General features: G+C 36.1%; 1 protein-coding gene across 2 annotated transcripts; it reads left to right on the top strand.

Annotated features, from left to right (window-relative positions):
* The first annotated feature begins 735 nt into the window (after positions 1-735).
* Positions 736-26,323, top strand: nsfb (N-ethylmaleimide-sensitive factor b). Of its 2 annotated transcripts, none has more exons than XM_039661349.2 (22): positions 736-872; positions 3,643-3,728; positions 3,831-3,930; positions 4,502-4,541; positions 5,244-5,410; positions 5,527-5,634; positions 5,731-5,806; positions 6,220-6,375; positions 9,878-10,077; positions 11,989-12,154; positions 12,276-12,350; positions 12,429-12,616; positions 14,909-15,004; positions 15,364-15,520; positions 16,729-16,862; positions 17,000-17,066; positions 17,187-17,266; positions 19,633-19,767; positions 20,795-20,908; positions 24,154-24,209; positions 24,305-24,370; positions 25,258-26,323. In XM_039661349.2, exons 1-21 carry the CDS (start codon positions 861-863, stop codon positions 24,333-24,335), a joined length of 2,244 nt encoding a protein of 747 aa, XP_039517283.2. In that variant the 5' UTR covers positions 736-860; the 3' UTR covers positions 24,336-24,370; positions 25,258-26,323. The 2 variants fall into 2 exon arrangements, with proteins under 2 accessions (XP_039517283.2, XP_039517282.2); XM_039661348.2 differs by having other exon boundaries at positions 25,255-26,323.
* The last annotated feature ends 774 nt before the right edge of the window (positions 26,324-27,097 follow it).

Genomic DNA, 27,097 nt, shown 5'->3' with positions numbered 1-27,097 from the left:
AATAAACATTAAACTTGTTTTAGATGTAAAAAATACAGTATGTGATATAGTTTTTATTGCGAGTAGGCAAGTTTTCTACAAAGCATAAATTTGGAGAACAACAAGAGATATATCTGACCCTGCAAAGCCGGTATATGGAATACTATTTTTTTTGTGACAAATTTATATATATATATATATATATATATATTAGACAAATTATATATATATATATATATATATATATATAATCTAAAATAAATATATGATAGATTATACTTTCCTCAAACGACTGTTGAAGTTGCTTAAGTCCAGTAAAGATCATCTTGAATTATTAATGACAAAATACGTTATATTGTTATAGATGTCACAGCAAATAGACAAACAGAAGGCATGAGGAAGAATATGTCAGATCTTGCTAATTTAGAGGCCCTGGAAATTCATGGTTAGGATCAATATTCCTCTGGCGCCATCTAACGGGCGATGTGCATTGATAATTGCAATTTTATGTGCTTCAATTAGAGTATTTTGATGCAACAAACATTTTATGTCTCTTTTAGATTAATCCTGTAAGAAGATGCACAGTTAGTACAAAGACCAATGCCCAGAGCAAGCTCTGTTAGTGTAATACAAATGTACTTATAACAAATAAAATGTGTTTATTATGATCACCAATTTAATAAAGTTTAATAAAATCAATAAGTTGGACGCTTGTTTATATAAAGTTTGTTGATGTCTATGGTAAAAACGTTCGTGCTTTTATTTGGTGGGTTTTCGCTTCCGGTTTGACGTGCGTGTCATAGCTGAGGGCGGTCGCTGGGGGCAGCGTCTAGTTGTGTTACTCTTGCGGAATTTCTCTTGATCACCTGATAAACGTAAAAATGGCTGGCCGGGTGAGTATTTCTTTATGATTTAAGTTGATTTGGGGTCGCACATAAATAACCCATAATTTCTTGAGCATTCTCAGCAGACACAAAGCTAAGCTCCATTCAAACGTGTTGCGTTTGCACACGTCATTCACACTCATACAGTACCGGAAGACAAGTTCCACATCTCATGACTTTTCTGTGAAACAAAACTTCATCCAGTGTAGTGTTGAACACGATATTTAAGAGGCTTGTAAAGTTTCTCACGACATCTGTGCTTTCTTTAAACCAGTTTGAAGAATGACTATGGCGAAGTGCGTGTTGATATAACTGTTGCTTCTGTCATTACAGGTGATTGAAACAAAGAATAAATAAGAGTTAATATTATGATAAATAAATGCTGTTTTTGACTGAGAACAATGATGTTGATTTATGAGTATTTAACTACCTAATTCAATAAATGTATGGAATAAAAAAAAACCCAATATGTAGGCTTTAGTTTTACACCTTTTTGTATAAATGTATAGCCTTGAACTTACAGAGGTCTGCAGTGTTATTATAATTTTCATTAATTTAAATGTAAAAGTAAAATAAAAATGTTAGATGAAAAACTGAATTGTTGCCTTAACCAACTTAAATAATAATAATATATATATATATATATATATATATTTAATTAAAAACTAATACAAAACACTTAACAAAAATGTAAACTAAAAATAAAAGCTTAAATTCAAATTATTCAATACAAGTTTCAAATATCACTAAAATGGTGCTTGATCAAATGTAATTTTTATTTATAAATTTGTTATAACATAGTTTTTGCTATAATATGTGTTTCATTTTGGACATAATATTTAGCGTAAATGAACTTGCATTGCATTTCTAATTTTAATTTAATCATAATCTTATTTTTTCAAACATATATATATATATATTTACATGTACATTTATGCATTTAGTGTTAAGCATTAAGTGACTTTCATTTATATATTGCATTTATATACACTCGTTGTACGTTGTACACGTTGTACATTGCAACCGAGTAGGGGTGGAGGCGAACCCGAATACGGTTTTCCGAAATACTTTAAAAATATTTGTATTCAGGAACTTAATTCAGGAGTTAACTGGTGACTGACACAGACTGTTCCACACAGCAACAGAGAGGGCTCAGCTGAGCAAAAAAACACTTAACTGCATCACTATTTTTGTTAAATAGATTTTTGCACCTTAAATGGGTTTCGGAGGCAGTTTATAACTTTCAGGAAGCGGAGTTTGATCGGTAGATTATTCGATGTTCGCACGTCAGAGGCACCCACGCCATTGGATGTGCAGTTGCCGCAGCACAGTCTATGAGTGAGCCAGATACTTAATGTGCTAGCTGTGCAGCTGCAAAACACATTTGGGTACCACTCATCTCCACTATAAATAGAAAAAAAGAGGCTACAGTTTGCAAGAGCTCACCAGAATTGGACAGTTGAAGACCGGAAATATTCTCGATTTCTGTTGAGACAGAGAGTCAGAATTTGGCATAAACAGAATGAGAACATGGATCCATCATGCCTTGTTATCACTGTGCAGGCTGGTGGTGGTGGTGTAATGGTGTGGGGGATGTTTTCTTTGGCACACTTTAGGCCCCTTAGTGCCAATTGGGCATCGTTTAAATACCACGGCCTACCTGAGCATTGTTTCTGACCATGTCCATCCCTTTATGGCCACCAAATACCCATCCTCTGATGGCTACTTCTAGCAGGATAATGCACCATGTCACAAAGCTCGAATCATTTCCAATTGGACAACGAGTTCACTGTACTAAAATGGCCCCACAGTCATCAGATCTCTACCCAATAGAGCATCTTTGGGATGTGGTGGAACGGGAGCTTCGTGCCCTGGATGTGCATCCCACAAATCTCCATCAACCACAAGATGCTATCCTATCAATATGTTGCTGCTACTGTCTTATAGAAATAGTTAAAACAGGTCCAAACTCTGGGTCACAGTGCATTATGCGTTACCCAGGGTTATGCTTATACTGGCTGTGTATTTGAGCAGATTATGTGGGATTCAGAAGGTCTGGAATTCATCTCATGCTGTTGGTAATACCACACTAAGGTTTAAGTAATCCTATAAGATCACACAGCATTACTGTATGCTATTTCTTTAGAGCAAGCTACAGCTGGTTATACAGTGTTATAATAATTAGATATCAGGGTGCAGAGAAGGTAATGGGGGGAGTAACTCCTTATTCAGTGAGTGTCTGTCATGATGAAAATGAGGAATTTAGCAGACAACTGGTAAGTATCGACACCTAGGCTGTATATTTATTTACCCTGCATTGAAAAGGATAAGGGACACTTTTCGCTTTGGCTAATTTATTTGGTCTGTAACAGTTTACAAATAGTAATGCTTGGTTTTCCTTTCAGTTAGCTTTCATCAAATTATCTGTATGATTATATTACTAGTATTTAGCATTGGACTTTAGTCACACAGCAATTGTCTGACAGTGCAGATCTGGAGAATATTGAAAGTATTGTTTTATAGTCCAGTTTTGAAATGCAACACAATGTAATACACGTGTAATGTAATACTCTGCATAGACCTGAAAATTGTTAAAGCCACCTAATCTAGGCAAAGGTGGCTTCTGGATAGAATTATTAGGAATTAATTATTATGAACGATCGGGAAGTATGCTTGTGTTTCTGACTGGGTGTGTATATATGGAGATTGAAATTTCAACCTCTGTGATTTGCAATCACTTTATCACTCATCTTCTTTTTTTTTTCTCTTTCCTGTACAGCTAATGCAAGCAGCGAGATGCCCGACAGATGAACTGTCTCTCACCAACTGTGTGGTTGCAAGTGAAAAGGACTTCAAATCTGGGCAGTGAGTATTTAATGTGTAATGAATCAGAAATGGGAGATGTGATCATATATTTAAACAGAATCAGAACGTGTGTGTCAGATCAGCTGTTCTAAATCTTTCTAGGCATTTGACCGTCAAAACCACACCCACTCAGAAATTTGTGTTCACGGTTCGAACTCATCCGAGCGTGGTCCCGGGAACCATTGCCTTCAGTCTACCCCAGGTACACGTTTGTGTCATCATTCCCCATAGGCTTCTCTAAAGTCCCATATGCCTTTATGTGTCTTTACTGCTCTTGTAGACATGTAGAACAAAAGCTGATATGCGTTATGGAAATGTGTGAAATGCATTAGTATGCAGATGTACAGCAGTGCACTGTTATTGTCAGCATGCTTATTTCTTAATATCTTGCATTGTTTTTGCCTGCTTCTCCTTCGTCTGTTAACTTGACAGCAGCAGGACTTCTCAGGTACTACAGTATCTTTCTCACTGTGGTCTTATTTGATGTCAGGATGTGATATTTAATGAACAAGAGACTAAGAAAAGAAACAAAACTAGAAAAACTTTATTCTATTCTACTACACCTTAAACAAGAAATATGCTATACAGTAGGACCGTCTATCAAGAGAAAGTTGTACAAATGCGTTTGTGTAGCTTTTTAGTTGGAAATTCTTTATAATACCAAACCAATATTAATTGTATGGCCTGTAATATGCTAAAACTCTGATGAAATATACATGTGTAGGCTAAATGCAACATAATAGAAACTCATCATTATGCTCTCTGTGTTTTAGAGAAAATGGGCTGGACTCTCTCTAAACCAGGATGTGGAAGGTACGTGTAGAGTTTAAAATACTTTAAAAAAGCATTAAAATACTTGCAGATTCCTTGTTACATCTGAAATCTGAAATTGGCTTGTTTGCCATGTGTTTTAATACATTATACTTTTTAAAGGTGTAACAATGAATATATATATATTTATCTATCAATATAATGTATTATAACTGTGCTTACAATTATACATGAGATACAATGCGTTAGAAGGTACATTACAAGGCATAATTAATGCATTAAAATACTTTAATATATAATATTAATATATTGCATATAATATATTGCATTTTATATATGTATATATATATATATATATATATAGGTTTTAGTTGAAGTGTTACCAATAGACAGTGAATAATAATTACCTGTTTTAAGAAATATTGTATTAAGCAATAATTTAAAAAAAATCTTTTCTCGTATACTCTATTTACACACACACACACACACACACACACACACACACACACACACACACACACACACACACACACACATATATATATATGCACACTATATATACAGTATAATACAAATATATACACATTTATTATGTAAATAAAAATATTTATGTTAGATGTGATTAATCGATTTGACAGCACTTCATTATTTAAGTTAAAGTTTAATCGCAATGTTTCCATTACAATTGCATTATGAGGGTGCATGTAAACATTGTCAAAAAACTGTGACTTCTCTCTGTTGCAGCGAGTATCTACAACTTTGACCCGTCTAGACAGTATGTGGGAACCATGACACTAGAGATTGACTTCCTCCAGAAGAAGACCGTTGACAGCAACCCTTACGACACAGATAAAATGGCCATAGAATTTATCCAGTTTTTCAACGCACAGGCTTTTAGCATCGGCCAGCAGGTGAGACAATTTAAGAGCTGATGAAATGAATGTCAGACCCATGCTCAAAAAGGTCTGAGATCTTTTGTGTAGTGTGGATGTACTGGCACATAAAGCCTGTATCGTCTTCCTGGCAGTTTGCCTTCAGCTTTTGTGACAGGCTCTTCGGACTGGTCATAAAAGATATCGAGGCAATGGATCCCAGCATCCTCAGAGGCGAGCAAAGCTCAAGCAAAAAACAGAAGGTACCTTTTTACTGCTTGCTTTCAAGTCATATATAATCATGTGTTAAGAGAGTTATGGCGCATTAAATATTGTTTATCCCTATGTTTCTTTTTCAGATTGAGATTGGTCTGTTGCACGGCAACAGTCAGGTGATTTTCGAGAAAGCCGAGAGCTCATCTCTCAATTTGATTGGTTAGTGTTTAACCTGCGAACACACACCACCAAACATACACAAGCAGACGGCACTCCAAATTTACTCTTCATCTTGTTTATCTCACCTTTTTTAGCTTGAGGAGTTATAGGCAAGGGGAAAAGAGAAATTGAACCTAAACATTACTGAACAGATTAATTCAATATAATTAACTTAATAAAAAAACGGTCAAATGTTCACATTTCAGATAATGTAACTGCTAAACCATACCACTAGATGGCAGTCAGAACACATGTGGCTTCACCTCAGCTTTTTCACTTTGTCATCTCTGCTCAAATGTTTTATCTGTTCATTTTACATGGGGTATGACCTTGATAGGTTAAATATAGAAGTTATGTTTTCCTTAGTTTCTTTAGTGTTCCTCAGCAGCGTGATTTTGATAATTCTTCCCCAGGTAAATCAAAGGCCAGAGGGTCTCGGCAGTCCATCATCAACCCTGACTGGAACTTTGAGCGCATGGGGATCGGAGGCCTGGACAGGGAGTTCTCGGACATCTTCCGCCGGGCTTTCGCCTCACGAGTCTTTCCTCCAGACATAGTGGAGCAGATGGGTAAGTCTCAGATTTTCTCTCTCTTTTGCTTAGAAACTAAAAACTGCGAAGCTACCTTAGTGCATGACGCCCCTGTCTTTGTCTTGGAAGGATAGATATCTTTTTTTTTATTTTTATTCTTCAACCACATCGCTCTCTGTTTAAGTGGCCAGTAGAGGCACAGCATGTTTTAGGCGACATGAATCGCGGAATGTTGCGACTCCAGTTCCAGAGAGAGAGAGGACCAAGCCAAACTAAATAAGAGAGTGGCTAAAAGATTGGACCGACTTCTCTCAGACCCTTCCAGCAACTCATCCTAACCATAAATGAGAGAATTGCACTTTCAATACTGAAAGAACATTATGTTGTCTTCTCTTTTGCTGTTGGCTTGCAGTCAAAAGCCTAGTTTGAATTATATTTTCAGACTGCAATCTGATTGTATTTTAATGATTTATATTCACCCTCTAAACAGATCAACAATTGTTAAAGACGCTATCCAGCAGACAAATTACAATCAGATTGACTCCTGCAGTGAAAGTATTAAAGTATAATCATTTGCAGTTGAAGCTGCTGTCTGAGATCCTTTCTCAGCTTTTAGACACTGGGACTCTTTTGCTAAGTGTTCTTACTGGTGTGCGAAGAAATGTTCTCACACAGAATTTCAGATTGATTTTCAACAGGTGCTCATGTTTATGAATCCTCAATAAAAAAATAAAAAAACACACGTCCATAGTAAAAAAAAATAGCTTAACATCGTGTCCTAACCAGACTTGATGCAATAAGATTCTAGTGCCTAGCAATTTGTCAGTCCACAGAAGACGCGGCATGATTACGAGCGCAACAAAATCAATCCAAAATCAAAGTAAATCATCAAGTTCATAAATATTACACCATTTTAACATTATTAAAAACACACTGAGTGACTGAAATGATCTTTGTCAGCAGGTTGAACATTCTTGTTATTTTCCTTTCATTTATTATCAAGATCTGAGGTGAATTATCCGTCAGTACGGCCATAAAGATCGCACAAATGATATTTAAACTCACGTTAAATTCTTTTAACATTTAAAGCACAATCAGTTTTTGAGATTATCATTGTCATACTTTGTATGTCAATGTTTTCCAAGGCCACCTGGAGTTTGTGTTTTTTTTTATTTTTTTTGCGTACATGTGGTGTCACTTAGTTTATCCGTAAATGTTAACACAGGTTTGTTAATACTTTATTCTATTCTTCACTTGCCAAACTGTGAAGAGCATATTCATGTAAGCTGTCAGATGACTTGATCATGTATGCAGACACACAGTGTTCAGTGTGTGTGTGTGTGTGTGCAAGAGAGAGCGAGAGATGACCTTTGTGGTGTGATGGCTGCAGGAGTTGGCCTCTGGCTCGGGCAGCTGGCTGCTCTAATGAGATGGCGGGTCTTGATAGCGCAAAGGTGAGCACTTAATTGGGCTTCGTTTTGGAGCCCAGGTGCTGAAGGAAAGTGCGGGTGTGTGTCTGAGTATGTTATTGTCTTATAGCGCTTGGGTGGGAGTTTACACCAGTACACCCAGTTTCTCCCAAAACTCCCACCACTTAAAGGTCATTTCAGTCTGCCCAGCCGTGGCCTCGTTCTTCTCCTCTGTGGAAAGTCTGGACGTCGTCTGCCCTCCCTCAACCTGAGTCTGTCAACAGGTGCAAATGGCCATACTGATTCCCATCTCAGGCCTGCTGGTTATCTCCAGAATTCCCGCTCTTTTCAAATGGCAGCCAACAGATGTTGTTAACCAAAAACGGGGCTCTTGTCTCAGAAATGCCATTGCTCATCAAAAAGACCCTTGTGCTACTCTGAAAACCATTGTATTGGACACTTGGCCACGCTTCTTGTGTGTGTTTTATGGCATAATCTCATAACCATATAATATAGACTGGTTTTAGCTGATAGAAAGGTGACAATAACCCGAATAACCATTCTTCATTCTACAACTAAGGTATGCAGAAGAGCATCTCTGAATGCACAATGTGTTGAACATTGAAGCAGATGGGCTACAGCAGCTGAAAATCACACTGGGTGCCGCTCCTGTCAGCTAAGAACAGAAAACTTAGGTTACAATTGTTGCCTGGTCTTATGAGGCTGGATTTCTGCTGTAGAAGATGGCAGGGTCAGAATCTGGCATAAACAACATGAAAGCATGTATCCATCCTTCTTTGCATCAATGGTTCAGGCTGCTACTTGTGGTGTAATGGTGTGGGGATATGTTCTTGGCATACATTGGGCCCATTAGTACCAATTACGCCCCAGCCTACCCGAGTACATTTGCTGACAATGTCCATTCCTTTGGTTACTTCCAGCATAATAACGCACCATCTCTCAAAGCTCAAATCATCTCAAACTGGTTTCCTAAACATGAAAATGATTTGACTGTATTAAAATGGCTTCCACAGTCACCAGATCTCTATTCAGTAGAGCATCTTTAGGAAGTGGTGGAACAGGAAATTCACATCTTGGATAAGCAGCCAACAAATCTGCTGCAACTAAGTGAACCTATCATGTCAATATGGACCAGATGAATGTTTCCAGCAACTTGTTGAATCATTGCCACGAAGAATTAATTAAGTCCTGAAGGCAAAAGGTGGCCCAACCCGGGACTAGCAAGGTGTATATCATAAAGTGGTCATATTGACAAAACTGGCACTGAGGTTTAAGCTCACACAGTAAGGCACATACTAAACACATACAACAACCAGAACTCCAAGAGTACACCACTACTGACCCAAAAGTACAAGAAAAGTTGGCTCCAATTTGCTTAAAATCATATAAATTAGCCACAGTAGTTTTGGGATTCTGGGATTTTGATGGATCGGCGGTATGTCTGGAGGAAGAAGAACGAAGCATATGCTGAAAAGAGCACTCTGCCTACCGTCAAGCATGGTGGGGCTCAGTAATGCTCTGGAAACTGGAACTGGCACTGGAAACCTGTAGCGTGTGGAAGGCAAGATGGATTCTTTGTAGTATATCAGAAAATTCTAGAAGAAAATGTCAAGCGTCAGTGAGGAAGCTGAAGCTTGGACATCATTAGACCTTCCAAAAGGACAATGAATCCAAGCAAACCTCAAATTCCACCAAGGCTTGGTTGCAGAAGAAGTCCTGGAAGATTCTACAGTGGCCATCACAGTCACATGACTTGAACCCCATAGAAAATCTCTGGTGGGATTTGAAGGTGGTGGTTCCAGCAAACAAACCCAAGAATATTACTGGACTGGAGGCCATTGCTCATGAGGAATGGGTTAAGATTCCTCAGAAACATTGCCAGGAGCTGGTGTCTGGTTAAACATCTTGTTTTCAGCAGGTCATAACTTCAAAAGGGTTTTCTACTAAGCACTAAATATGCTTGCCATGTAGGGGTTGAATAATTTTGAGACTGTAGAAGTCATTAAAAGCTGCACTTTCAGTTGAATTGTGGGAAACCACTTGAAACATTTGTTGTGTTGAGCTTTATATATATTGACTTTACATCCCACAACCCCTTTCTATTTCCACAGGCTGCAAGCACGTGAAGGGAATCTTGTTGTTTGGGCCGCCCGGCTGTGGTAAAACCCTGATGGCACGTCAGATTGGAAAGATGCTAAATGCTAGAGAGCCGAAGGTGGTCAACGGGCCAGAGATTCTGAACAAATATGTGGGCGAGTCAGAGGCCAACATCAGAAAACTGTTTGCTGATGCCGAGGAGGAACAGAAGAGAGTAAGAAAACAGGAAGACAAAATACAATACAATACAACACAGAGTTTATTTATATAGCACATTTAAAAACAACCGAGGTTGACCAAAATACTGCACAGAGTATAAAAAAAGAACACAGCAATATCACACACAAACAGCAAACAGTAGTCATCAGCTGTAAAAAAAAAATAAAAATAAAAAAGGCTACTGTTCAAGATAAAAAGTCATTAAACAGAGAATCAGACTATTCCATAACTCCTGGGAACATAAAGTAATTCTTAATCACCAGATCAAAGTGATCTCGATTGTGTGTATGGGTGCAGTCAGATAGGTACTGTGGTCCCTGATTCTAAATATATTTAATACAAATAATAAAACTTTAAAATCAATTCTGTATTTAACAGGTAGCCAATGAACTGAAATCAAGATCAATGTGTTTGCATTTAATTCTCCCCTTAAAAGAAGCCATTTCACAACTGTAAACGTAAGATGGATGTCTGGGGGACACAGATGGTTAAGTGAGTTGGAATAATCCAACCGAGACATTACAAACACATGCATAACTATTTTAAACTTCTTTAAAGACAAGAATGGCTTAATTTTAGTTACATGTGGTACTGTATGATGACAGGGAATCAAGATCAAAGTCATCTACTCCTGTGTTCATTCTAGCCCAACAGGATAATTTCAGTCTTACTCTCATTAAGACTTAAAAAAAAATGACTCATAAGCCAACATTTTAATTCACCCAGTCTAGTCTTTAGGGCATGCTTATTCTCACACTTTAACATTAGATAAATTTGGGTGTTGTCAGCAAAAAGATGAAAGAACACTTCATACCTGTTTAAAATAGATTTCAATGGAACCATATAAAGAGAAAATAATACAGGGCCGAGAATTGAGCCCTGAGGAACACCAGATTTTAAATGAATTTCAGAGTCCAATGTCCAAGGCAGACAGCATATCTCCTATTAGTTAAATCTGAGCGAAACCATTGCCCCGACCCCGAGTCAGTAGCTAGCATGATGTCATTCAAAACTTAGGAGAGCCGATTTGGTACTATGGCAAGCTTTAAAACCGGATTAAAATTTTTCATGAATAGAATTTTAAGTAAAAAAAGATTTCGTGCTAATTATTAAACCTTACACTCTTCACATCTTTCACGCACTTCACATTTCACTTTTCGCTTAGAAAAGCCATACAGACAGTTTTGCACAATCTTACATTCATCTGGCTCTGTGATGGAACCCACGGATATTATACACTTTAAAGAAAGGGTGCTCTGTCAACAGTCTAAAAAATCATGGCAGGCAAACTTAAGTTTACTCAATGGATGCTGTTCCCAGTTTTGGGCCATCCAGCTGTTTTACAAATATCTCCAAATTGCTGAAATATACTTACTGAATTACTGTAAATGGCCTTGTGTTTGCTTAGAAACATTATCAGAGTTTTTTTTTTTTTTTCCAAGGGTGATGTGTCATGAAGTGTTGGCAGAGAAGTGCTGGTTCTGGCCCTTGTTGAGTGTGATGTTGTGCTGGTAGACTGTGTGACTACATGACATTGAAGAGCTCACTCGTCACCTCTTAATGAGAGCATTCGGCTATCTCTAACCTCTCACCCCGACTCATGGGAGGCCACGCACACTCATACTGGCCTCCCATCTGTGCTAAATGTTACGGCCTAGCCTCTGACAGCCTCTGAGATGAAGGAGATAAATCTTAATTGTAAACCATTGTCACAGAGTTTATACAGTCACAGGCCATTCACCAGTTTGGCATTTAATCAGAGAGCTTTTAAGACCACATAAAAACTAAACTATTATGAGGTTTAATGAAAGTATTGTGGAATTATGAGGCTATTCAAACATTTTTTATGTTATATTTATATTTATTATATTATATTTCTGTCTCTTTTTTTGCTTGGCTTTTGAAGTTGGGGGCCAACAGTGGCCTGCACATCATCATATTTGATGAAATTGATGCCATCTGTAAACAACGTGGCAGCATGGCAGGCAGCACTGGGGTCCATGACACTGTAGTCAACCAGCTACTGTCCAAGATCGATGGTGTAGAGCAGCTCAACAACCTCTTGGTTATTGGTGAGAACTTCCTTTGAGATCGACCAGCATAAAGAATGACCATGCATCATTTTTTTTTGTTACATATTTAATGTTTATTGATTTGGCTTTGTGTTCATCATTCAATCATACATTATTTAAGGGATGACCAACAGGCCTGACCTGATTGATGACGCCCTCTTGAGGCCGGGAAGACTGGAGGTCAAAATGGAGATTGGTGAGAACTACAGTAGCCATCATGGATCACATATTCAAGGTTGACTGAACAGCTAGTTGACTTCGTGTCCTTCTCCAGGCCTGCCTGACGAGACCGGCCGTGTTCAGATCCTGCATATCCACACAGCAAAGATGAGGCAGTCAAACATGCTGGCCAAAGACGTTGATATAAAAGAGCTGGCTTTCGAGACCAAGAACTACAGCGGAGCAGAGCTGGAAGGGCTTGTTCGGGCTGCCCAGTCCACTGCCATGAACCGTCACATCAAGGTCTGATCTCATCATCTCATTGACCCCTACAACTAGTTATGGTTAATTTGAACTAAATCAATTCTTAAAGGGGTCATATAATGGTACATGCACTTTAAGTTTGTAGATTGTACTGAAATGTGTGTTGACAGTGCCTGTACACAACCATCATATAATTATAATGATAAAAATCCATCCATTGTTTTTGTTTTCCTCTGTTTCAAATCGAGCCGTTCGATTTTGTGACGTCAATAAATCGGACGCCCCTCCCACAATTGTTGATTGACAGCAGCGTTTCGTCAAAGACCCGCACTGAGCTTGCCGTCATCATAGTCCGTCATTGTTGATATGCTGGAGCTGAATGGCATCTAATTGATTGTGGTGTTCTGTTCATGGGTGTAATAACGAACTAAGCAGTCATTTTGATGTTTCAAAATCGGAACCGCTGAAGACCCAGTGGCTGTGTTTTGTTTTCAAAGGGAATATTCCCCACGAGCAACATCAATGCTTTCATGTTTACCGAATCATTTCTCACCAGACTGCTTTATAAACGAGGGTCAGTATAAAGTTTTGTTAAGAAGCTGCTCCTGAAAAAATAATCGGTACCAACTATTCGTGTCCCTGCTGCACCTCCAGAAGAAGTGAGTGTAACGTTTAATTAACCTTTATATTAATCTTTGCAAATCACCAAAAAAGTTGACCATGACCATTAGCTGTAATATCAATCTGTCAACGAACTAACCTATACATCAGTAAACGCATAGCGTTTCATATTTCACTACTCTACCCTGTCAGTACGTACAAAAATAGATCAAAGTGACATACATTACGTTAATCAACCATTCAGAAACGTCCTGTTCGAGCCTTAGTCGTCATGAAACTGAAGTTGAGATTGTCCTTTTTTCCTTATTGTGACGTGTATCTGAGTGAAACGGCTTCTGAAATTAGAAAAAAAAATGTAGGGCGGGGCTTGATTTCGTCCTTCGGGAATTGATTGGATCGTTGGAGGTTGGGCGTTGCTAACAAAATGGAGGCAGATTTGAATGCCAGTTTACAGTCAGATGTGGAGGATTTCTCTTCACCGGACTCACCACCATTAGAACCCGTTAGAACTCACCGGGACCCAACGATGAGAACGAGGACGAGCAGCCAAATTTTCCGGAAGGAATCACCTCATATTTATATGAGCCTCCTGCGAACCAAGATAGTCAAATTCACCCTTGTACACAGAGATAACTCGCCGTTATGCCTCCTTCTTCAAAATGCAGACAAGGTTGTTTAGGGATAGGAAAGAGGATGTGAGGAGCGCAACCAAAAATGCACCTAAACAGTTACACCATATTTGCTGGCTGTCAGTGATACTGACAGGTTTCTGAGAGGCGGGCCAAAAACGAGACAGACCCCAATAGCCACGCCAATAGCAACTAGTAATAGTTTTTGCCTGGAAGAGAAGTCATTTTGCGGGGGGAGGGAAGGGTAATGTATTTGATTTAAAGATTATAAGGGTACATGAATTTAAAAAAATAATGGAGATAAATCATTTATAATAAACACTACAATATTACATGTGGTAATATATACGAATGGTAACATGGATGTGCATACCACAAATCTCCACCAACTGCAAGATGCTATCCTATCAATATGGGCCAACGTTTCTAAAGAATGTTTTCAGCACCTTCTTGAGTCAATGTCACATAGAATTAAGGCAGTTATGAAGGCGTACTAGTATAGTGTTCCGAATAATCCTTTAGGTGAGTGTATATTATTATTATTATCAAAACGCCCCAAAGAACAGAGGGGCGGGTGAGCGAGGCTCATTATCATTCAAAGGCAAATGCACTGAAATGGCGTGCTGAAAACAGCTGTTTTTGACTAGGTAAAATTAGTGTTTACTTACAATACTAATGAGAATTTTTATTGAAAGGATATTGCAAAGTTTTTATTTAGACCCTAAAGATTCATATTAACTTGTACAAAAATGGCATTATATGACCCCTTTAAAGTCCACATGAAACGGAAGTAGTCTTTTCTTCACTACTGTAACTTATAGCCGAGTGAAACGGCTTCTCGAACAAGATTACAATTTTAGAAGCAGTTGAAAAGTCGATGGATGTCTTTATATTACAAAGTGTGTGTGTGTGTTTATGTGTTAGCAGCACAGCTAACACTCTCTCATATTTGATGGTGTTGACACAATTCTCCCATATTTGATGAAGCTTACACGGGTGTAATAGGTCTCTCTTTCTCTTTCAAGACCTTTCATTTTGATTAATTGGATGAGGATCAAACTGTGTGTTTTTGCTCTTGTAGGCCACTACTCAGGTAGAGGTGGACACAGAAAAGGCTCTCACTCTGCAGGTCAGCAGGACTGACTTCTGGGCTTCTCTGAATAATGACATCAAACCTGTAAGTCCACTCCACATTATTGTGCATTCAGTTTGCATAATGATATGCTGATTGAATTCCCCTGACTAGATCTTTTGTTCCTAAACTTCACTATCGGCATGAAGTCTGGTCCACGTTGCAAGTTATTTTGGCCAAAAGCCACCCACTTAGAAAGGAGATGGCTGTCGTTTGCATAGGACATGTAAAGCGATGTTAAATCAATTATTCTGTACATTCTGCACTGATTAAATGGGCCATCTGAGTCTTACATGTTGTTTATACAGAATTCGATGATTCGATAGATAATTGCAGTGAATAAAGTAATTTATCATTGCTTTAATATTTAATACATTTCTCTCTTTTTTTTTCTTTCTGTAAAGGCATTTGGTTCTAATCAGGAGGATTACGCTAGTTACGTCATGAATGGTATTGTGAAATGGAGCAATGATGTGTCTGACATTTTGGGAGATGGAGAGCTACTGGTTCAACAGACCAAGAACAGTGAACGCACACCGCTAGTAACTGTGCTCTTAGAGGGCAAGTCTTACACACAAACCTCACATGCACATACATATACATACACAATTTTGCGGACAACTAATTAAAATTGACTTAACTAACTGAACTCATTTAATTTAGTAGTGTGACAGAATGTTGCATTTATTTTTTTATTGAGTAAAAAGTAAATTTTTCCTTAAAAGTGTTTTTAAAGAAGTACAGAAAATATTATTTTTAGTAAAACAACTATGGCTGTCAGTCAATTTAAATATTAAATCAAAATGAATATCATAATGTTTTGTAGTTCATAACATTGAGTGCCGTGTCAGTCACTTTGCTTTTTTTTGGGTGTGCTGACACCTTTTTTTTTCTGAGATGACTTTGTTTTTGGAGGTTTTGAACAAATAGTTTTTTTTAACAGCTCCAGGTTTGCTGTGCTTTTTTTAGGGCTGCACAATGTGGTCAAAAATGGGTGATATTTCAATGTAATTATAAAATAATAATAATAATAACAATTATTATTATTAAATAAAACATATTACGTTAAGAAATATTACTATCTAACTGTAAAATAAACAATTAAATATACAAAAAAAATCATGATTTAATTTTACTGATCAACTGTAAAATTACAATACTAATATTTATGTATAATTAATACAATAATAATATCTTAATTTTAATGTTAATCACTTCTCATTGCAAATCTGGTGAGATGAGTGCTGTACCATGTGTTCCTAAATGCACTTTATAGCAACCTAAACTCAGAGCACATGCAAAGATAAAGTTTGTGTAAAGCAGCATTTACTGTGAGCCTGAAAACCCCAGATCATTAGTCATGAGCCTTCTTTGTGATTAGAATATCCCACTAATCCATATCACAATTTTGATTTAATTTTGATCAATCGTTCAGCCCTAAGAGAGGTTGATTAGATGATGGCAGAATTAATGTCAATGTCATCTGATAGGATAAATTTAAAATAAACCCCATAACTTAAATGTTATTAACTATTTTTTATTAATAGCTTTTAGTGTCAACAGGGTATCTGACTGCAGATGTCCTTACATTATAAGAAACGTATAGCTTGACAATTTACAGTTGCACACATACACTCCACACACATGTACAAAAACGCTGAGAGGATAGCATTCCTCCCTGCTCTTGTTCTCTGGTTCACACAAGCAATATGCACCATGATGCTGCAATCTGATATGACTGAGAGTGTGAATGCTTCCCGCTCCCGCAGGGCCTCCTCACAGTGGTAAGACCGCACTCGCGGCCAAGATCGCAGAGGACTCCCAGTTCCCCTTCATCAAGATCTGCTCTCCAGACAAAATGATCGGCTTTTCGGAGATCGCCAAATGTCAGGCCATCAAGAAGGTAACAACCTCGTCACTCTAGGTTAAGATGCGAAGAGATCTGTGCGTGTTGAAAGCACTTGTCATTAGGGATGTTATGGATGTGATTTTGCAGCAATTGTCCTTTTAATATTGGGTTTATGGTTTTCATCTCTCTAGATATTCGAGGACGCCTACAAGTCCCAGCTGAGCTGTGTGGTGGTGGACGATATAGAACGACTCCTGGGTGAGTCCATGATTCACTTCCTGTCAAAACTGATAAGTTGAAATGATCACAATGTAATGGTTGGTCTACATACCAAACTTACCCAATACTATCTTCTCATCATGTTTATTCACTGCACAGATTTTGTTCCCATTGGGCCACGGTTCTCTAACCTTGTGCTGCAGGCTCTGCTGGTATTATTGAAGAAACCTCCTCCTCGGGTGAGAATGTTGCCCATAATACTGACAGCCACAGATAGGGGGCAGCACCTCCTTTTCACAAGAAAATAGTTTCCCCTGATTGCTATGGTTCCATTCACTACATTGGTCGTTTATGCATAAACATATCAGTTATTTTAGTCTCCTAAAATGTATTATTTCACCCATAATGTTAGAGGCATTTAAAACCTCTAACCCACCACGTATAATTCTAAACCAGTGGTTCTCAGACTGTGGTCTATGAAGGATAGCAAGTGGTCCTACATAAATACAATTATTGACAGTTACCAAAATCAAATTATTGACTCTGTAAACAACGCATAACAATGAATTCATTTGTGGTAAAGTGTTTCTATTGACTATTTGACTAATTATTTGAAATTATATGTGTTTGACTCAGCATTTTATGTAGTGTACGGTAAAATATGTTTAGGTTTATTTGCTAAACGCAGCAGTCTAGTTAATTTCATATATACACTCTAAAAAATGCTGGGTTGTTAGTTTTAACCCAATTTTGGGTTAAATATGGACAAACCCAGTCATGGGGTTACATTTTTAAATTACATTTTTAACTCAATGGCTGGGTTAGTCCATATTTTACCCAAAATTGGGTTAAAACAACCCAGCATTTTTTTTGTATGTAATAAGTTCATAATAAAAACAATACAGCTTGCCAAAAATCATAGAAATGTAAAAACTATTTATTACAAACTAGTGTTCAAAAGGTTGGGGTTAGTAATATATATATATATATATATATATGAAGAGTTCAGATGCAAAAGCCTCTAAATGCCATTTGAAATTTTCTACTTTAATGATGATTTTTATCAAACTTGTATATTTAAGTTCAGTAATTTCACTTAAATAACAATTAATAGGTAATTATCATTGCCATTTAAGTGAAATCACTGAACTTAAATATACAAGTTTGATAAAAATCAACATTAAAGAAGAAAATTTCAAATGGCATTTAGAGGCTTTTGCATCTGAACCCTTCATATATATATATATATATATATATATATATATATGCTTTTGAAAGGAATTCATATTTTTATTCAGTAAGGTACATTAAAGTGATGAACAAAAGACAATAAAGACATTTTATAATGTTAGAAAAAATCGATTTCAAATAAATGCTGTTCTTTTGAACTTTCTATTTATCAAAGAATTGTGGGGAAAAATAGTTTTTTTTACAAATACTGTATATTAAGCAGCACAACCGTTTTCAACCATGAACCAATTAAGAGTATTATAATTATTTCTTGAAGGATTGGAAGGATCATGTGACACTAAAGATTGTTAAAAGTTCAGCTTTGCCATCACAGGAATACATTGCTTTTTTGAATATATTAAAATAGAAAACAGTTATTTTGAATTCAAATAATATTTCACAATATTACTGTTTTTACTGTATTTTTTATTGACAATTTACAGGAATAAATTACACTTTGCTATATATTCACATAGAAAACAGCTGTTTAAAATTGTAGTATTGTATTTCACAATATTACTGTTTTTTGTTGTATTTTTAATTAAATAAATGCAGCCTTGGTGAGCAGAAGAGTCTTCTTTTAAAAACATAAAAAAAAACCTTACCAATCTAAAAGTTTTGACCGGTATAGTATAATCTAAGGTGTACACTATTTGACTGTCCTCCAATTTTTGAGTCTGTGCTTCCCCCAATTTTTATTTTACTGAAAAGAACCACTAGTTAAACTTTTTTTGCATAACTTGTCCCGCATCCCACAAATCACGCGTCTTGCTGAGACGATGTGTCCTGTCACTTCTCTGAGCACTCACACTTCTTGTTATATTTGTTTATTTATTTATTTTGACTATGAATCTTGTTTTTTATAATTTAGCTACATTTAAAATATATATCCCAAAATTCTTTTTGCTGCTGCAGTGTTCTTCATAGTTGGCCTCCCCTAACAAGCTACTGTTGTGTTGGGCCTGCCTGGTGGCAGTGAGTGTGTATGTCATGCAGGAATAGGTGTTGTGCTGTGTTTGTAAGGTGTTGTGAATAGCCGAGGGTCTTTTCCTGCAGATCAGGACTGCATAGAGCAGCACTCAGCAGGGAGTCGAGTCTTGGGTGAGTCGATAGAAAGGGTTTGTGAGAGAGCCGGGACCTGGCAGGCCCGCTGCCTGTGTGGCACCTCATCTGCATGCACTAGCATATACTGGGCACCACAGGGGAGCGACCCATAATCCCCTCTGCTCGCTGGGGCCTCTGGGAATGGCCCACCTCTTTACTCCACGTACATAGGCACCATAGCATAATTATACTAGCACGTCGCAAAATGCTCTTCTGATCTTTAGTGTTTTAAAAAGTATGATAAAACTCATTGCTTGTATTTATACTGCAGGGTCGGAAGTTGCTGATTCTCGGCACAACTAGCAGAAAGGACGTTCTGCAGGAGATGGGCATGTTGGACTCTTTCAGCACTACAATCCACATCCCTAATATATCTACAGGAGAACATCTCATGGAGGCCCTGGAGGTGAGGCTTTCAGAGAATAAAAGAGATAAGAGATGTACAATGACCCAAAAGTACCCTATATAGCCTACCATATCCTATTTCATATGTGAATTAAGGTCATCTACATGATGAAAATGTTGCTGAAAAACCTGCTCTACTCAATCTCCTTCATGCCTTCTGTCGTCTTATTAATTAGTTAGTAATGTAAAAGGCCTTTTTTTTTAGTATAATTCAAAAAATGTCCACTTTCAGGTTGTGGTACACTTGTCTTTCATCTTACTTTTTAGCCATATAAATGACATCAACTACACCAAATTGCATATTTTTGCTCAGTTTGAGGATTTTTTTTGTCTTCTGCAAGTGTGAGTGTCTCACTATCACACTATATGGGCCATAAAACCCTGGTGGATTAAATAGGAAACTAACTCTATAAACAAATTTGAGGGTAAAAAAAAGTTATTGAAGAAAATAATTTACATAGTAGAAAGGGTTTCTGGGGGCTCATTAACATTTATCATAAAGTAGCCCATCTGAAAAGGATAGTTCACCCAAAAATTACAGTTCTGTCATAATTAAGATCATCTCATGTTGTTCAAAACCTGTATGACTTTCTTTCTTCTGTAGAACACAAAAGAATACATTTAGAGAAAAGCTGCAGTGTTTTTTTTGCCATATATATTGAAAGTCAGTGGGGGTTGTAGTGTTACAAATGTATTAAAATGTTTCATTTAGATTCCAATACTATAGTATATAAATGGAGAAAATTCTGCACACTTTTGAGGCAATCAAGGTGTCGGACATTAAGCTCTTGTCACTTCTCAAAAGATAGATACACCCGAGTCTCCTCGTCTTCGCTTCTGAGTTTTCAAACACTTTGGAAGAAAAAAAGTTCACAACAGTGTTCAATGTTGTTTTGAACCCCATTGACTTTTATTGTATGGTCAACAACAATACCGCTTGTGTTCTCATGTACATTAGAATATGATCATAGTTTTTGATTGATTGTCTCTGGATCCTTAACTTGACTTTTTTCCCCTCTGTCTTTCAGCTTCTTGGAGGCTTCCAGGAAGAAGAGCGAGCAACTATTGCAAAACAGGTGAAAGGAAAAATGATGTGGCTGGGCATTAAGAAGCTGCAGATGCTCATTGAGATGTCACTGCAGGTGAGACGCAGAAAGACCTTTTCACCCTGCGGGTTGTCTAGACGACTCCGTGAGTCACAGCTTTCCTGTGAAATCATCTGTGGTTTGAGTCACTGTCAAATTCAATTATTTTATGGAATCATAATGAAAACAAGCCCCTCCAGATGCGCCTTCCTTCTTGACACACACGAGTAAACAGAACTCCATATTCCTCATCTGCATGTAATTTGGTGTATGTGGCCTGCTTCTGCTGTAGATTAAAGCATTTCATTTTCCCTGCCAAAACAGACTGCTCGCAAAAATTGTGCAATAATGTTAGCTGCTTAATGGTATCACATTAAAAACAAATACTAATTACAAATATCTAAAATACATCACATTTTTTATTACAATTTTTTTAATTTAAAAGTTCACAGTGAAAAACTACTTTACAAAATACATTATTTTTACATTTTAAATACATAAAAATACTGATCACTATAAGTCACTAATTTAAAATATTTATAAAAAAAAGTTTTATATATATATATATATATATATATATATATAAACATATATAAACATTCAATACATATATATATATATATATATATATATATATATATATATACTAACATTTTAAATACTAAATTATTCAGCAAGAATGTATTAAATTAATCAAAAGATTTCAATTACAAATGAATACACTTCTTCTGAGTTTTTTTTTCATTAAAGAATCCTGCAAAATAAATAAATAAATAAGATTCACACTGTTTTTTAACATTGATAATAATCAAAAATGCTACTTGAGCACTAAATCAGTATATTAGAATGAGACATAATCTGACGCTGCAGACTGGAGTAATTTAGCTTTGCCATCACAGGAATAAATTACATTTTAAAATACATTAGTATATAAATATAAAGTAGAAAACCATTGTAAATTCTAATAATATTTCACTTTTTTTTTTACTTTAATGTTTGTGATGTGATTCATCTCTGACCAAGTTGGTTAGAACTCTTTATTGAAGACATTTTTGAAATCCCTGTGGAGAAAATATTGGGAGGAAAACCTCTGGAATCAAGGGCACTGAAAAACTGTCCAGTCATTGTTGAGCTCTATTACAGCTCTAAAAAAACATGTATTTTTAGAAAATATTTCAAGTTAATTTTTGGGTACATTTAGACCATTAGTTCTAGATTAGTGCTAGTCTTGTTTAATGAGAGTTATATCTGTCTTTGTTAGTGTTATATTGTTTTTGTGGTGGCGTAATTGGAGTTGCAGTGGTGTTTGGGCTGGATGCTGTGTAATTGGTGTGGTATGCAGTAATGTGGCAGCGTGAGTGCTTCCCCTCAGAGAGGAATGAGACCGAGTCTGCCGGGACATGCTGCAAACAGCCGCGCTGCATTTTCCTCCCATTCCCTCTATTCTTTCTGTAATTTCCACTTCTTCAACAGCCCCAGGCAATTGAAAAGCTAAGTTATTGCATACACCTTCATTAATTTTCCTCCTCGGTGCCTTCTCCCTCCTCAGAGCTTTCCTTTGTCCTTAAATCACATTCTAGTCTATAAAGGAAAGTTTACACTGCAATTTAGTTCATACACATGTCAGAGAATGCAGCTCCTTAATTCATTTCAGTATTAATCTCCTGTTGAATCTTAATTAGAGCGTAAGGAATTTAATGGTACAGTACAATTCAATTTATCTGGGATTTTTATTTTATTTTATTTTATCAACTCATTATTTATACATCTATGGAAGCTTGTTTCCGCCATAGAATGAAAAATGTAAAAGGTAATTGCGACTTTTTATCTCACAATTCTGACATTATTTCTCAGAATTGCAAGATATAAAGTCAGAATTGCGTGATATAAAGTCGCAATTGCAATATATAAAGTCAGAATTGCGAGATATAAAGTCAGAATTGCAATATATAAAGTCAGAATTGCGAGATATAAAGTCAGAATTGCATGATATAAAGTCGCGATTGCGAAACATAAAGTCAGAATAGCGTGATATAAAGTCAGAATTGTGAGATATAAAGTCAGAATTGCGTGATATAAAGTCAGAATTGTGAGATATAAAGTCAGAATTGTGAGATGTAAAGTCAGAATTGTGAGATATAAAGTCAGAATTGCGAGATATAAAGTCAGAATTGCGAGTTATAAAGTCAGAATTGCGAGATATAAAGTCAGAATTGTGAGATATAAAGTCAGAATTGCGAGATATAAAGTCAGAATTGCGAGTTATAAAGTCAGAATTGCGAGATATAAAGTCAGAATTGTGAGATATAAAGTCAGAATTGTGAGATGTAAAGTCAGAATTGTGAGATATAAAGTCAGAATTGCGTGATATAAAGTCAGAATTGTGAGATTTAAACTATTCTGAGGGGGGAAAAAGTTAGTCTTTTTCCCCCCTTAAAATTGGCTGGATGACTCGCAATTGCGAGTATATCTCACAATTCTGAGAAAAAATGTCAGAATTTCGACATATAAACTCGCAATTATGTGTTATAAAGTCAGAATTGTGAGATGTAAACTCGCAATTGTGAGGAAAAAAAGTCAGAATTGTGAGATAAAAAGTCGCACTTCTGTCATTTTTTTCTCAGAATTGCAACTTTATATCACCCAATTCTGACTTCATATCTCGCAATTCTGACTTTATATCACACAATTCTGACTTCATATCTCAAAATTCTGACTTTATATCATACATTTCTGACTTTATATCTCACAATTCTGACTTTATATCACGCGATTCTGACTTTATATCTCGCAATTCTGACTTTATAACTCGCAATTGCAACTTTATATCACGCAATTCTGACTTTCCATCTCGCAATTCTGAGAAATAATGTCACAATTATTTATTTTATTTTTATATTCAGTGGCGGAAACAAGCTTCCATATATATCTTTATGTTCCATCTTGGTAATAAATATCACTAAACAAAATAAGCTTGCAAGGGCATCAGCACTGGGTTGTCTTACTGTCCTCCTGGGTGAACGGGTACACCGACCTGCTAGATTTATCACTAGTCTTGTTACTTCCTCTTCCCGACATCCATTCACTGCCGCCCCTTCACAACTCCTCACTGACGAATTCAGGGTCCTTCCGAACCCTCCAGGCTTTACATAGCTGATAAGATTTTTGTCTTTTAAACAGCTTACAACTTTCCAGAAAAGTGGGCATGCATGGAACATACAGTGGTGTAACAAAAAAAGAAAGTTGTTACTTTTACTTTTTAATCTCTATTTTTCGGATGTTTTTCTGTTTTGTGTTTTTAGATGCCTCTGGAATACAGAGTTAAAAAGTTCTTGGCACTACTAATAGAAGAAGGATCGTAAGTTGATTTCTCAGTTTGCTTCAAATGGATTTTTCCTTCTTTATCATGCTGATTATTTTTTTTATTAACATGTTGTTCATGTTGTTCTCCAGGTTGAGTTCTTCTAAATCTGGGGCGATATAGCCTCGGAGTGCTGAAGACATACCAAGGCTATTTTGGTAGGAGTAACACACCAAGCTTTACTTTTCTCTGTCAGTTTTTCAGTGCAAAATTTGGAGATGCTTAAATATTGAAAAACTTGGAGAAATGATCAAAAACCGCAATAGTTATGCATTTGACTTCTGTAATATGACATTGTAAGTGAAACAGAATATTCAGAAATCAGCGGAACTTTTTTCTTTTGGCTTGGTTTGTAAAACCCATTGGTTAAATAACATTTTCCGTGTCTGCACAAAAAGTTTCAGAAATAAGTTTGCGGTCAGTAAGAGGCTATTTTGATAAAAAAAAATTACATTTATAAAGTAACAAACGAGTTACATTTCAAGTAAATGTTGTTCTTTTGAACTTTGTTAATCAAAATATCCTGAATAAAATTATCACAATTTTCACAAAGAAATAAGTAGCACTGTTTTCAACATTGATAATAAGAAGAATTGTTTTTGAGCACTAAAGTCAGTATATTAGAACATATTAGAAGATTTCTGAAGGATCAAGTGACACTGAAGACTAGAGTAATCATGCTGAAAATTCAGCTTTGAACACAGGAATAAATTACAATTTAAAATATATTAAAATAGAAAAGGTTTATTTTTTTATTAATAATATTTCACATTATTACTGTAATTTTGATCAATAAGCATAAGAGCACAATAGACTTCTTTAGAAAAAAGCAAGAAATTTTACCGACCCCACACTTGTGTATGGTATTGTATGTTTTATTATCATTGCGTTTTTCTTTAATGATAAATAAAATAATAGACATTGATGAATCGTCCACAATGAAATCAAGGATGCTTATTAAGGATTTTAGCTTTTAGTTTTAGCTTTTATCCATTAATAATATATGTGCTCTTTTTCATAAGATTTCCTGTTTGTGTTTCAGAAGCAGTTAAAGGAGTCTGGGAAACACTGAGTACACTTGAGAGATGGAGAGACTATCCCTCACTTTCCTTAAGTATAGTGTACTACACAGCACTTCCCCCTGTTCAACACTAGCTCCTTGATTCCATAGTGCATAGGGTCTCATATTTGTACAGGAGGTTTGAAATAGCACATGCATTTATATGATGACCCATAGGGTTTTTTATGTATATATATATAAAATGTATCATATTTATGATATGTGTATTTACTGACAGGGACCATTCCTGTCAATGATGCCTTACTCCTAAAATTGTCCATACTCGGATGTGTAAATTTAGCAATTCTCTGACCAAACCTCTGCTCACTTTTCCATTTGTCATGGACTTATTATCTTAGAAACAGTCAGTGCCTTCCAGTAACTATATTGAAATTCTCACTCCTGTGCCTTTGCATGCCAGTATACTGTTGTAGTTTGTTTATTGCTTTTATTGTTTTCGGACAAGAAGAGCAGTGTTTTTTTTTTAAGAAAGGGAACTATTCGTCCTTCTTAAGTCACTCTGGACATTCCATGTCAGGAACATAGGAAAGGTTGTAGTCTCAGAGATGAAATACCCCTCGTTTCAGTCTAATGGTTAACATAGTGGCCTTAAAAATATTGTGTAAACCCATGACCTACCTCCCGTCTTCCAGTCTGCCAACAGTGCCGAGATACTTCACATTGGCCTTGAATTATCCTCTTCTTTCGCATACTTTCTCTCTCTCAGAGCAATTAAGAAGAACATTATGCCCCCATTATGATTTTACTGTGAAAGTCATAATTTAACCACACCAAAAGGACTTGCTCTTTAAATTCTAATGAGTTTTGTGTACACGTTTGATCTTGGACTGTCTACACACTAGTACATGTAGTAGATGTCCTTATTGTTGAACATTTGGAGTTTAACATGCTTTATTATATTTTTATGGCAGGTCTCTTTGAGGAATTAAATACAACATGTTTTCTCTAGAAAATTGAAATATAAATAACATCTTCAATGATTCTCTGATTAAAGTGTGGTTTTCATATTGCAATAAATGACTCCCATCATTGTTTTGTAATTAGATTTTTGTTTTAAAGAAAAGTATCACACTTTCTACCTTCTCAGTTAGTGGTTGGCATTTATAACTGTTTTTAAGTCACTGGTGCTGTCAAAAATGACTGAAATGCGTGTGTGTGTGTATGTATGTGTATATATATATATATATACATATGTGTGTGTGTGTGTGTGTGTGTGTATGTGTGTGTGTGTGTGTGTTTCAATGAAATGAATGTACTAAATTTTAGTTAGTCAATATTGTTTTTTATTTAATGTCTTGTATTTTCAGGGGATCTTATGGTACTAAATTATATTAATGAAATAGTTATTATGATCCTTTTTTTTTTTTTTTACCTGTGAATGAATCACATTTTTAACCTAGACTTAAAAATACAATTTCTTGATTTAAACTGTCGGAAATCTTGGAATGCTTTGGACTTAAACATTTATCGTTTTTTTTTTCCTCACTTCAACAATAATCTGCCAAATGTCTTTAAAAAGAGACCAAACTTAATTTTATTATTATAAAAAAATGCATAAAAATTCTATTTTAAATATTATAATAAATATATATTTTTGACATGTTTTACTCTAAAACTCAGAGAAAATCAAAGCCTTAAATCTAAACAAATTGTGTTTTAAATTTGAGGTTGATATCTCAAAAAATTAGCTTTTAGTAAGATTTTGTTGGGCGCAGTACAAAAACATTTCGTCTAGAAGAAATTAGTTTCCAAAGTCATTTTTGAGCGCGAACAGTACAAGTATGACTATTTTTTTTTAACCTTT

This window comes from Pimephales promelas, chromosome 17, assembly GCF_988280905.1.
Source record: "Pimephales promelas chromosome 17, fPimPro1.hap1.1, whole genome shotgun sequence".
Classification (NCBI taxonomy): domain Eukaryota; kingdom Metazoa; phylum Chordata; class Actinopteri; order Cypriniformes; family Leuciscidae; genus Pimephales; species Pimephales promelas.
Note: the sequence above shows the minus strand (reverse complement) of the source record. Positions and strands in the feature narration are given on the sequence as shown.